Source organism: Squalius cephalus (genome assembly GCF_949319135.1).
Source record: "Squalius cephalus genome assembly, chromosome: 13".
Taxonomy (NCBI): domain Eukaryota; kingdom Metazoa; phylum Chordata; class Actinopteri; order Cypriniformes; family Leuciscidae; genus Squalius; species Squalius cephalus.
This window is the reverse complement of record NC_137134.1, coordinates 23,134,587-23,147,761: the sequence shown is the minus strand read 5'-3', so window position 1 is coordinate 23,147,761 and position 13,175 is coordinate 23,134,587. Positions and strand designations below refer to the sequence as shown.

At 37.8% G+C, this 13,175-nt stretch overlaps 1 protein-coding gene and 1 long non-coding RNA gene across 6 annotated transcripts in view; one reads left to right on the top strand and one right to left on the bottom strand.

Moving 5' to 3' along the window:
* Positions 1-2,417: 2,417 nt before the first annotated feature.
* Positions 2,418-9,351, top strand: LOC307169421. Its single transcript, XR_013823130.1, has 3 exons — positions 2,418-2,565; positions 9,126-9,175; positions 9,278-9,351. It is a non-coding gene; the product is annotated as an uncharacterized lncRNA (long non-coding RNA).
* The window catches only part of adarb1a (adenosine deaminase RNA specific B1a), a 31,319-nt gene continuing 23,452 nt past the window's right edge, over positions 5,309-13,175 (bottom strand). For 3 of the 5 annotated variants that reach the window (XM_079890033.1, XM_079890032.1, XM_079890031.1), the window contains 7 exons: positions 12,420-12,534; positions 12,168-12,336; positions 11,505-11,656; positions 11,225-11,393; positions 9,532-9,713; positions 9,266-9,444; positions 5,309-9,166 (listed from right to left, as the gene is read on the bottom strand). In XM_079890033.1, coding sequence (XP_079746159.1) covers positions 8,990-9,166; positions 9,266-9,444; positions 9,532-9,713; positions 11,225-11,393; positions 11,505-11,656; positions 12,168-12,336; positions 12,420-12,534 — 1,143 coding nt within the window. In that variant the 3' untranslated portion in view covers positions 5,309-8,989. The remainder of the gene's footprint in view (positions 9,167-9,265; positions 9,445-9,531; positions 9,714-11,224; positions 11,394-11,504; positions 11,657-12,167; positions 12,337-12,419; positions 12,535-13,175) is intronic. The other 2 variants (XR_013823127.1, XR_013823128.1) reach the window with 1 other exon arrangement.

The window sequence follows — 13,175 nt, the reverse complement described above, 5'->3', positions numbered from 1 at the left end:
TAGTTTGCGCCTCAGTACTGACGTTTCCCTCTTAAAAACTGGCATGTAGCTACTCGTGTCCACTAGATGGCTGCAGAACCGTTAAAAGCGATTTAAAATAAGGTAGGTATTATTTTATATTATGGAAATACATCGTACAATATTTATATTTGTTAATAATGTAATAATATTTTTAAAAAAGCAGTTGGAATTTATAGGGGGAAATGCCTTGTTTGATAATAGTATCAAAATTGACATAAAATGCAGACATGACCTGTTCCATAATCAATTTTAACAGACAGCATTTATTGAGCCTCTAATCTCATTGCACTTCTATATCGACGGATTCTGTGGCATTTCGTGTCGCTCTTCTTGTAGTTTGCAGCCATGGTTTGGAAAGGGCAAACTCACCTCCGGATGAAGGTCAGCATGCAAATCTCATCACTATCTGAAAAAGAAAGGGAAGAGAGAGAGAGAGAGAGAGAGAGAGAGAGAGAGAGAGAGAGAGGGGAGGGGAGGGGGGGGGGGGTATGGGGATGTATGGGGCTTTCAAACAGCAGCATCATAATTATATGTAGTGAAATTAGACTAATATTTTCTCATCTGTAAGGTAGCATACATTTGTAATAACATAATTTCGTATAATTTGTAATACAAATTTAAATCAAATAAGAAATTCAGGTAAGATGGGTCACATATGTGTTACAAAGGTTAAAATTAAAAGCCATTAGGCCAACATTACAACGTAACTTTTACAAACTGGTCGTCGACACGAACACGCGCAATGATATTCCCGCCTTGGAGGATTGATGAAGAAGACAAATTACGTGAGTAAAATACCTGAGTAAAATAATGCTTCTGAAAAAGACTTATTGGATTATACGCGATATAAAAGATTGTCAAATTTGAAATATGATTTTTGTCAACATGAAAAACCTACGTACCATATCACATCCATGAGGCGAAAACTGCCTTTCCTGAGGCGAAATATGCCTTTACCCCTGAAAATGTGAAAATTACCAGGGTAACTACACTATTATCAAAAGTTACAAAGTTATTACAATTATTATCGCTAGTGTAAATTATAATTAATATCAGGTCTCCTTCAAACAGTGGATGGCATAGATCCTATAGCCTATTGTATTATTAATTGACTAATTTATCCAGTCTTTTCTGTGCTATACGAAAATGAACCATGGTTTTATTGTAGCCTAGTAAGTAGTAAAAGTGTAGTAGGCTAACCATGTTTTTTTGGCGGATTGATTACCATTTGTATGATCAGAGCTTTACAATACCATGGAACTATGGTTAGTGTAGCAAAACAATGTTTAATTTGTGGTTACCATGGTTTATCTAGGCTATATTAACCATGTTTTTTTTTTTTTTTTTTTTTTTGTAGTAAAACCATGGTAAATTTCACGTTGGATTCTACATTCTTAGACAGAAGCACATTTCTTCATCCTGACATGTTGAGCAGGTAGATCATGTTTTCAGCAGCAGGTGAAAGATTCACGATGCTCCATTAACTCAGGTAAGATGGTGTCTGTTGTTCTCCGGTCTGTTGACATTAAAAGGCCTGGAAGGTCCATTAAGTAGTTTAATGGCGGCAAATCGAAGGAATAAACGAGCTGTGACAAATGAATCGAGGTGCAGAGGTTTCTGGATTAAAGACACTGGCAAATCAATGTTATCAAAACAGTGTAGGCCATTTACTCTATAACTCTGATTTACTCTAGAACTTGACTAAGGCCAGCTGAAACTTAATGATTGTTATCGACTTATACATTAAAGTTGTTATAAATTGAACTGTTTATGGATCAGTTTAGTTCTGCGAAATACAAATTGAACCAATATATTGAACTTTGCGTGCTTTGTCTGACTGAGATTTCGGTCATAAGTACTTGAGTCAGTTTTCTTTGAGGTAAAATGCTTTCATCAAAAAGCCCCTGACATTTTTTTTTTTCACACTTCAAATCATGTTATCTCACTTTGGCAATTTGAAGCAACCAAAACAACCGACATGTTGTGCTCGCACACAATGCCTTGAAATTACGCTCAACAAAAACTGTTTAAGTGGAGTGAAACGCACGACTATGACTCCAACAACAAGGGCAGAAAGAGCACAGCTTTTCTCTTTTTACACACTTCACCTCCTGAAAGGCAATTTGGAGATAAAGGTTAAAGCTGGAAGCCGTGAAAGACGTCTAACGCTAATCCTGCCTCACCTCGAGTCTGATCGAACTCTGAAAATCATCAGCAGATCTCTTGTTTCTTCCCTAAACCGTAAATACATCCACACAGTTCACACAAACGGAGGGCAGCTTTCTTCTTCTCGCACTGGAAGTTCTCTGAAGCTAAAGATGGTGCCGACAGATGGGGGAAGTTTTTAAAGTTTTGATGGCAGATAAGGTTACTTTATTTTGTTTGTTCAGGTTTCTGTGAAGCGCAGAGATGAGGCAAATCCGTGCCGGGATTATCTCCCACTTTCTCACCTTGCACAGGTGTGGAGAGCTGATATGGTCCAAACCCACATGCTCCCGATGCACCATGGGTAGAAGAGGGACAGCTGTGAGAGGGAAGCCACAGGTTTGTACGGATTATCAGAAACCATTCTCTACTTTCATTCAAAGGGCAGAGTTAAAAATAATGGCTTGAGAATACCTCTCCTGTCTGAACTTTAGTTTGTTTTGGATGCACATAGTATATGGGAAAATATTGTTCATACTTCCTTGTTAAGCAAATGCAAAACTATCTTTGCAGTGAAATTACTTGCGCGCACACTAAAAAAAAAAAAGCGAAAATTATTTTGTGCTTAAAATTATTTTCCGGATTTAGTCAAAATGAGATAATATGACAGAAGCCTACAAAATTCTGGCTGGATTAATCACTGACACAATCAAATCAAAAAGACACCAATGAATATACCAATACTAATAATAATATACAGCTATAGATTAAACAGACATGTAGAGGTCAACAGAAACTGCAAAACATGTTTTGATAAACACATAAACTGGACACAGACAAAGCGTATTATTCAAAAATAAATATGCCCTTAAAATCAAACACTGAAATAAATTAATATATTAATATCACTCATTAATAATTTATTAATAAGTATTTCCTCTTCCCTTTTAATTTAATTTTGTGATCCTAAGATTTTATACTGTACATTTTAGTATATTACTATTTCCATTTTAGTCCTACTGCTGTAAATATTTCATAAATTGCTGTTATTGCATCTCCATATATATACAGTGCCCTCCACAATTATTGAACCCCCTGGTAAATATGATCAAAATTGGCTGTAAAAAATAAATCTGCATCGATTATCCTTGTGATCTTTCATTCAAAAAATGTGCAAAATTCTAACCTTTCATTGAAGTAAAAGAATTGAAAGTGGGGGGAAATCACATTATGAAATAAATGTTTTTCTCCAAAACATGTTGGCCACAATTATTGAAACCCCTAGAATTTTTTATGAGTAAAATATCTCTGAAGTATATTCCCATTAATATTTACCTTTTTTAGTACACCAGGGTGACTAGGAACATGAAACTGTCCAGCTATGACTTCGTGTTTCACAGGAGTTTAAATATGAGGAAACACAAAGGCCAAATCCCCATAATCATCCATCACAATGAGTAAAACCAAAGAATATAGTTCTGATGCGTAGCAAAAGATTGTTGAGCATCACAAACTAGAAAGTGGCTGTAAGACAATAGCTAAAGAATTGAAAATCCCCATTTTGACCATCAGGGCAATAATTAAGAAGTTATAACCAACTAAAGATATTATGAATCTGCCAGGAAAAGGACGTGTGTCTATACTGTCTTAATGCACGGCGAGTATGAAAGTTTAAGTGGCCAAAGACTCTCCAAGGATCACAGATGGAGAATTGCAGAGATTAGTTGAGTCTTAGGGTCAGAAAGCCTAAAAAAAAAATATCAAACAACCCCTACATCCCCACATGTTGTTTGGGAGGGTTTAAAAAAAAAACTCCTCGCTCATCCAAAAACAAATTCCAGCAAATTTAATTGTCAGACACGACTGGATCTTCAAACAACACAGGGTTCTGTGGTCAGATGAGACTAAAACAGAGCTTTTTGGCAGCAAACACACTAGATGGGTTTGGTGAACACAAGGATAAAAAGTACCCTATGTGTACAATTTAATATACCATTGGATCTTTAATGTTGTGGGCATATTTTTCTGCTGGAGGTCCTGGACTTCTTGTTCAGATACATGGCATTGTGGATTCTATCAAATATCAACAGATAAAAAATCAAAACCTGACGCCTTCTGCTAGAAATCTTATAATATGCCGTGGTTGGATCTTCCATCAGGACAAAGATCCAAAACAAACATCAAAATCAAAACAAAAATTTGTTGTGGAGCACAAAATGAAGCTTCTGCCATGACCGTCTCAGTTCCCTGACCTGATGAGTGGGCTGAACTGAAGAGGAGAAGCACCAACATGGATCTGGGAATCTGAAGGATCTGGAGAGATTCTGTGTGGAGGAATGGTCTCTGATCTCTTGTCAGTTATTCTCCAAACTCATCAGGCATTATAGGAGAAGACTCAGAGCTGTTATCTTGGCAAAAGGAGATTGCAAAAAGTATTTAATAAAAGGGTTTCAATAATTGTGGCCAACGTGTTTTGGAGAAAAACATTTATTTCATAATGTGATTTTCCCCCACTTTCAATTCTTTTACTTCAATGAAAGGTTAGAATTTTGCACATTTTTTGAATGAAAGATCACAAGGATAATCGATGCAGATTTATTTTTTACAGCCAATTTTGATCATATTTACCAGGGGGTTCAATAATTGTGGAGGGCACTGTATAAAAGTGTAAACAATGTTTCACAAACATTGTACAATATTGGAAAATCATTGGTTAAAATTTGTTGTAAGCCTGTAAAACACACTTGTAACAGGATACAAACATGCTTTTAGGACTCACGGCTGATAAATGTTAATGTAAAAAGAGAGAAAACACTCCAGAATTTGAATTAAAGGAGTCACGGATAAAAGCACTTTAGACGAAAGTGCCATTGTTCAAAGCCCAATCCGGCACAACAAGCCTGCGAGCTCAGATAAACACAATTTCACTCTAGTCACTGCGATTACCACACCGCTAATCGCTTCATTTTGCCTGTCGCTATTGCGGGTACACAGAAGGTCATAATTTAGTGGAATTAGAATTCAAGAAACGAATCCACTTGAAACTCTTTTGTTCTTAAGAACGCAGAACACTGATAATGCTTTTTAATCCCTAATTAAATTGTTTGGGTATTTAAAAACTTTCAGGCTTCCAAAAGTCGGTACAATTGCACACAATGCTATTTATTGGAAATTAAACACAACTTTCAGGATTAAGGAAAAACCTTTCTCAATGTCCATTATGTTTGGTGTAATTTGGGAAACATGAGACAAAAGATTGACGAACCAAAGTAAAACACAAAGATTGTGACGGTTTTATTTTCGTACAGTACAGCCTGTCCTTTTATTCTTTTCTTCTCATGTGAAAACTCATGCAGCGTTTGAGTCTTTGCTCGGATGCAGCACTTAAAGCAACTTCTGATTCCGGCCCGGCAGAACCAGTTCAAACCGAATCCATGCGGGACTCTAGTTCAGACAACATAGAGCAACCTGAATTGCAGAACACTGTGGCATCATGGGAATTTTCCAGGACAAGTTCTTGTATCGACATAACTAAGTTAAGTTCTAGAGTTTATAATAATTCTAGATCTCCTGCTGAGCAGAGACTAACAAAATCCAACAAAAACATTAAAGGGCTGCTCCCAAATGTTGCTCTCAGTCTTCTGAGAAGTCCACACTTTGGTGATGCAATGCAGCATAGACTGTTGGGTAGAAACCCGCTGTGAGGTTCTCACCAGCGCTTTGCAAAAGTGTGCACTGCGGCTTCAAAACACTTTTCTGAATCATAAACGATCTTGTGTACTTCATGAACACATGCAAACAAGAACACAAATCCACACAGAAGGGCCATTTTGGGAAAGACCAAAGTAACCGATATGAAATCCAAAGCAGTTTTCTGGAATCTGTAACACTGTAATTTAGTATTTACATAATTACAATCATTGAAAAACTTCTGATAATCAAATCCCTCTACCACTTTTTTTTTTTTTTTTTAAATCAAATTTCTGATGATACAGTGATTGGTGTCATTTAGTCAATAAAATAGCTTTGCATTCTTAACATTAAATGAGAAATTGGGTGACAAAATAATCCATTTAAACAGAAAACTAAATTGTTAAATTTACAGTTAAGCGGAAACATAGTTTTAGACAAAAACATACACATAGAAAAATACACTTTCAAATAAAATCAAATAAAAAAGTTCAATATCTCTAAAAGACGCTGGGTTATTGGATTTGACCTAAATGCTGAATTGAGCCTGTTGGTTAATTGTGTTAGATTATTTTTAGCTACGCATGGACTGGTTAATCAAATATTGGCCGATATATAATTATCTGAGTCATCGCCTGATTATTTAAACAGCCAATCAAAAGGGATGCGGGTAGTTGCAAAACGCATCTCTAGCTTGGTAATTAATAGCACTTTAATCGCAGTTTGACTTATTTGACTTAAAGCACCTTAAGTTAGCTAAATGTGGAAAAGATACTATAGAGAATAAAATCATTAATTTGTATTCTGAGTTATGTACTGAATATCAGTTCCTAGAACTATTGGCGGATGTACCAGCTTTTTGGTGTGTTCGCACCAGGAACTGGGAATTTTAGTTATAGAAACGTCTTTATGGGCAACTAAATTAGCTCCTACTTCAGAGTAAGGGTCTAACCCAGCACAATAGGAACTACCAGTGACGTAAGTACACACTGATTGGCTGAACGCAGGCGAAACACCAGCACCCGCCATGGGAACATTTCGTTCTCGGGGAACCACCCTGGTGCCTAATTCCCAGAACTACCTAGTGCGAAAGCCCCTAGAAAAACTTCTATAGTCTCACATTATACTCTGAAGCAGCCAACTTATTTCAAAGCAGCGGAGTAGGAAACCTAACACATATCATATAAATTCTAAGAGTTTAGCCTGTTAACCGTCACGGGATTGCACTTTTAACTTGGCATGCTTTATTTTTTGCCTTTTTCCTTCATCACATATTTTAGAAATCGTCATAAATTAGGTATCATTCGAAAGCTTTAACATTCCAAATTCATCATGTGAAAATGTTACAATGGAAACGGTTCTTGAAAACCTAAATTTTTGTGGTATTAGCTTCAAATTTGGAACACAACTTGGCTTTGATTTTCTAGCACCTACAGAGTCTTTTTATAAAGAGGCCAACCTTAGGTCTGTATTCAAAAGCATTCATGAATTACAACCATTTATGTTTAGATCTATGCTCAAAAAGGCAGGTAACAATTTAAAATCATTACAGAGGTAAAATTAAGCGGTCTTGTCCACACTAATACATTTTTGTTTGATAATGCATCTTTTTATCTCCGTTTTGGCCTTCCGTCCACATTGAGACTGAGCTTTTTGAAAATGCACTCCCAAGTGGATACATTTGAAAACGCTGTTTTCACGTTGTAGTGTTGACTGTAAAAACGGAGGTATTTAAAAAACGATGATGCATTTTTAGTCATGTGATGCATATTGTACCCATAGATATCTATGGTTATACTGGCATTGTTGTGCCTGCAATATTCTTTCATTAGTGTTGCTAAAGAGAAATGTTCCTTTGAACAGTCTTCATATTGCATTCCTAGAAAGATGACTGAAAATTTACTCACAATTGCTGTCCTGCGGTAGCCTGGTTAAAACCAGACCATTCTCAGTAGTAACTGACTTATGGTCTGGCAAAGCTCCATAGACAAATCATTTCCAAAGGGGCGTCACCAACGGACGTCGCTCAAATGCCTCGTCAAGAGCGATCATCATCGTGTAAAGCTGCGTCCCAATTCGCCTAAGTTACACTACGCCATAAAAGTATGTACTCTTTTTGTGAAGAAAAGGTATTTACTTTTGAATGTGTAGCAAAAAAGTAGGCAAGCTTTGGGACATACTACTTCGTCATCTTTATTGGACGGATCTGTCGCGTGCATCCTGTCACTTAAACTGCCCTGTCAAATCATCGTGTCACAGTTAAAATCCTCTATTAAATCTAATTTAATTTCCTACTGTTTCGGAGAGAAATGTAGTAGCACGTTCATCTGCCAGTGGGTCTTTCATGGAGACTGTTCTCATGTGTTTGCAATTTGAATATAATAATGCATTTAAAAGTTGAACGGACGTCACTCAAATGCCTCTGGGCGCAATTGGATAGACCTAAAACCAATCAGAGTGATCGTCATTGTGTAAAGCCCGCCTCAACGTTTCTGATTGGTGCCGCGTTTTCTAGGCCATGGAAATGGGCTTGAATGAGCTCTTTGCCAGACTACTTCTCGAGCAAATCTGAATTTGCCGGAAGTTGTCTGGGTTTTCCCAGGCTAGTCCTGCGGCAAAACATGATAACAGTTGTGTTTTAGACCATGCGATTTTGAGTGCAACCTGGACGCAACACCGAGTGGTGGGATATTTTGCTAATAAAATGATCTTGCCAGAAGAATAGCGTGAGAACTTTATTATGTCTGCTCTCTCTGTATCATTTTGTTTCACGTTTCAATGTGGATGAGCAACTTTTGGAAAACGCTTGAAACAAAGTGTGGACAGGGAACGTTTTGAAATGTATCCGGATTAATGTAGACGTAGCCATAGTCAATAGGGTTAATTGTGTGGGTTTGTTTAGCGCAACGTGTTGTCCACCTCTTACCCAGCGCCAAGTTTCCAGTTGGGTTTTTAAGCCAGCCATTTTTTTTGAGTGAACATAAATATGTTATTATAGATAAAAGAAAATGAGCGACTTGCAATAATAACAGAAGCAAAAGAGTGACAACTTGTGGAGGTTAGATTAAAACCTTGCATTCCATGTAAATGTACAAAAGATATTTTGCAGACAATCCCTTTCTCTAGGTTTATCTTAAGGGGTGAGGGAAAACTGGTCTTGTTCGATGGGCTTTTCAACCCACGCTCCCAGTCCCGCTTTGTTGAAAGCGTTGAAGAGAGTTTGTTTAGCTGCGTGATACTCCACTGCCGCTTGTTTTGCCTCGTGGTAGGAGCCCGGACGAGATCCTCGGATCCGCAGAGTCTCACTGAGCTGAGAGAGGTAAATGGATATTGCCATTTTAATATACCAAGTTACCATATTATTTAAAAATCAATCCTTGGTTGTTTTGATTTATCCATTATGCTTTACCTTGGCATGCAGACAGACCCAGCGACTGTAGAGGACATGTTTGCAGAGGTGAGACTGTCTTCCAAGGTCATCTTTCCCCGTGGTAGCGTTAATGATCTCCAACCCCTGATCTCCGACCGTCCAGTTGACGCTGAAATTGGGAGCTTTCCCAGGTTGCCTTGCTTCTGTGTTACTAATACCTGCAGATGAGAGAAGAAACAAATGTGGTTGGGCAAAGAGCTGAAAAACTGATCAAATCAACCATTTATTAATTCGAGATGATTTACCACTAAGAAGAGGTCTGTTAAGGGTGAACGGCTGGGGCAGATCTTCCATGTCTGCTATGCGCTGGTACATGGCTCTGGAAAGATGGTCGGCATGGTACAGACTTCCCAAAATTAAACTGGAAAAATAGATGGGTTCTGAAAAGTAACTCAGAAGAGATCCCTGCACTCCGAGCACGTTCCATCTACAAAGGCAGAAAGAAAACACGGAAATGTTATTGAAAATACAGGTGTGCACCTGGTGCACCTTGTTCATTGATGATGGAAGGAAAGTTAAAGTCTTCGTATGTAAGCGGTTCAAAATGAGTCACCCCCTGTGGACATACAGCATGATACTTATGTTGCAGAACAAGCCACAAAGGAAAGAAACAACATCCTGATTTCAAGAAAAAGGACTAGCACAGAGACGCATTTACGGCAACCATTGAAATGATCAGAAAAATAACACCTGGGGTCTATAATCTCAATCACTGTAATTTCTTCAAGGCCTTTAAAACAAGTTTTTTCCAAAGGTGACGCATGAAATCCGAGCTCTCGAAAAGCCTAAGCTCACAGCTGGATGATAACGACCGCGTTTAACTGGAGTGGGATTCTTGGCATCCAACATGAGGCATGCGGATGTGTTCGCGGCAGCAGGCTTCCCTCAGCAGGACGGCTGTTTTTTGGAGGCCATAATCAGAGTCCTAATCAGGGTCCAAATGCCCCTGCTCCAGGGAGCCCCCCGCTCTGGAGAGAGCTGAAGTGATTGGGGTTTCAGAGCCAAGAAGACAGCCAATCAACTGCTTTCTGAGTGCCGCTGGATGCATGCGACAGAATGCTAACGAGATGGACGCAACAGGAAAAAAGTGAGACTGTCATAGGAAGAGTTCTACATTGAGTGGATCAAGGATAGGTGTCGACACAAAAGTAGGCCACCTGATGTCAGCAGCTTATTTTTCTCTCAATACGAATCATCAACTGAAGCTTCAGCCGTGTTTTACATAGAAAAAGATGTCTAAACTGTGCATACTTCAAAGATAGAAATCAAAAAGAAACGGTTTTAGCTTAAAACATGAAAAGGACAAATTCAAATACATTTGCAAAATAAAATAAACCCCCACTGAAGTTCATAACTATCGCAAAGACAAACTTTTAATTTGCATAATTATAATATTTGCTATATATATATATATATATATATATAGATCTTTAAATTAATCAATGCACATTATTTCACATAAAACATGTTTTTATATAAATATACATTTATTTTTCAATCCCACCCCTTCAAACACACAATTCAATCATTTCCTGATGGATAAAAACAAATCCCACTCTATTTTTTTTCTTGAAATATGTCACCATATGGAATTAAAATAGGTTGCAAATGTTGGTTTCATGTCAACTTTTCCACTTGCCTTTTTTATGGAATATTGCAGTATTTAATATAAATTATTTATCTGTGCACATCATCATCCACAACCATCCAGTCAATTCCCCATGGACAAAATCAAGCCCCGTCCTACATTTTTTTCTAGTCCGAGAAGCCGTTTCATTCGGATATAGGTCACAATAAGGAAGAAAAATCACCACTTCCGTTTTATGCTGACTTAAGAGTAAATGAATTTGAGAGAGGCAATTGAGAACACATATTTTGTATGAAAACAATGTTAATGGTTCGCAGTTCTACTTAATTTCTCTATTGATGGCACCATACCTTGCAATCTTGTCGCTACAAGACATAGTTAGCAGTCGCTCTCCTTGCAAGACCCCATCCCAGGTCTGAATGGTGTTACTTGTACGAACGGGTATCGTACCTTCTCCAGACTCAATCTTGGTTCGCAGTTGGCCACGGGCCTTGCGGTTTGGATGCCGATCACCCTGATCTACAAAGAAAGAGAATAGAGTTTAGTTTACTACTTTTTAAAAGCCCGTCCTTATTTTAATGCAACAACAAAATGTGCGAATCCATCCATCCGTCATAAAAAATTGCATACCTTCGGCAGCAGCCTCATGAGGGGAGAAAATCCGGGCGTCTCCACAGGGCGACGTGCTGATATACAGATGGAACTGAATATCGTTTTTTAGCCGGTAGCCATGTTCACTGCACCATCTGAATATGGATTTCTCATGTTCTTCAGTGCTGTCGCTACAGAGAAAACACACACACACACACACTTGTGTGATCTATTATGCCAACAGAGGCCATTAAAAGGGCTTTGAAATGTCTATAATTGAAAATAGGTCCTTGGCCTGACACCCATCTCATCAAATCTGTCATTTATTATTTCACAGTGAATAAAAGATCATGTCTAATTGATTAAACACACATAAAATAATTTTGCATATCCACAGGCTAGTGTGAATGATGTTAATTCTTAATGATTACAAAATAAATCATTATTAGACAGTTTTGCAAGCACCCAAAAATTATATTATTTCAATTTTTTTTATAAATATTTATAATTTAAATATGTATTTATAATTTATGCATTTATTACATACTATAATTTTAACCACATTAAATTAACAATAAACTGACTGCCGTTACATAACAGCATGCAAATATATATATATAGCAAATTTATATATAATTCAATAAAAATACATTATTGCATTTTATAAGACGTAAGAGATGGACGTGTGTGTGTGCGCGTCACCTGAGGAAGTATTCCAGCTGACTGTACAGGTATCTGAGGAGGGAACGGCGTGCGATGATCTCAGCATGGCAGTCATTAAGAGCTAGTCCTCGATCACTCATGTACTCTCCGTTTATACACTTGGTTCCCGTGGTGACACAAATCACCTGAGCATCCTTCACATCCGTACCTGATAAAATGGCCGACGGGAATTAGCCGAAGAGAACATCTTTCTAAATCAACGTTCCTATCAGAAGTGTGCATTGTGCTTACCGGTTGTCATGACAACACCTGAAAGGACTTTCCGCCGTGCATGTGGAGACGTGAAGTTGTCCGTCAGCTCGCTGAACTTTTCCACAACCAAACGAGAGACAGCGTCTGCGAGGACCTGTGGAACCCACAACCGTAACTGTACAAACATCTCTTATCAAAACGTACAACGTATTTATGTAAATTCCAAATTCAAAACAATACATGAAGTTGTTACTTTTAAACGGAGCACGTTCCATTTGAAAATGGCTGACAAAACACGTCTTTAATGCTCGATCTCAAAAGAAATGAATTGCTTGACTGACAAGACTTTTACTGAAAGATCTCTTTAGACAGAAAGGTGAGAGTGATGCGTTTTCTTGTTTGAGAAGTGCTCCTGTATCTGATTTTAATTAAGATTCTGTTTATTCTCTTCGGTTGTTATCAAGGGGGAATGGGAGGGATTATGAACAGGATTAGCTAATGTGTAAATAATGCTGTGTACACTGGCGCACCGATTAAAGGTTTAATGCTTGACTTCATCTGAAATCCAACTGAAACGTTCGTGTGTAGATTCTGATTTAATTAAAATTGTTAAATGAAGACTGGCAGAAGCTTTATAAAGGACAAATGATGGTTAAGCAAAGCTACCGAAGCATAGCATTTAATCGCATTAAAATTGCTTTTTCAATATCAAGCATGATAAAATGCAGAGGGGTCCAATGTATGTGGTCTTATAGAAATGAACTGAATTCATTTATGGCGTAGTCAGTTATGTGC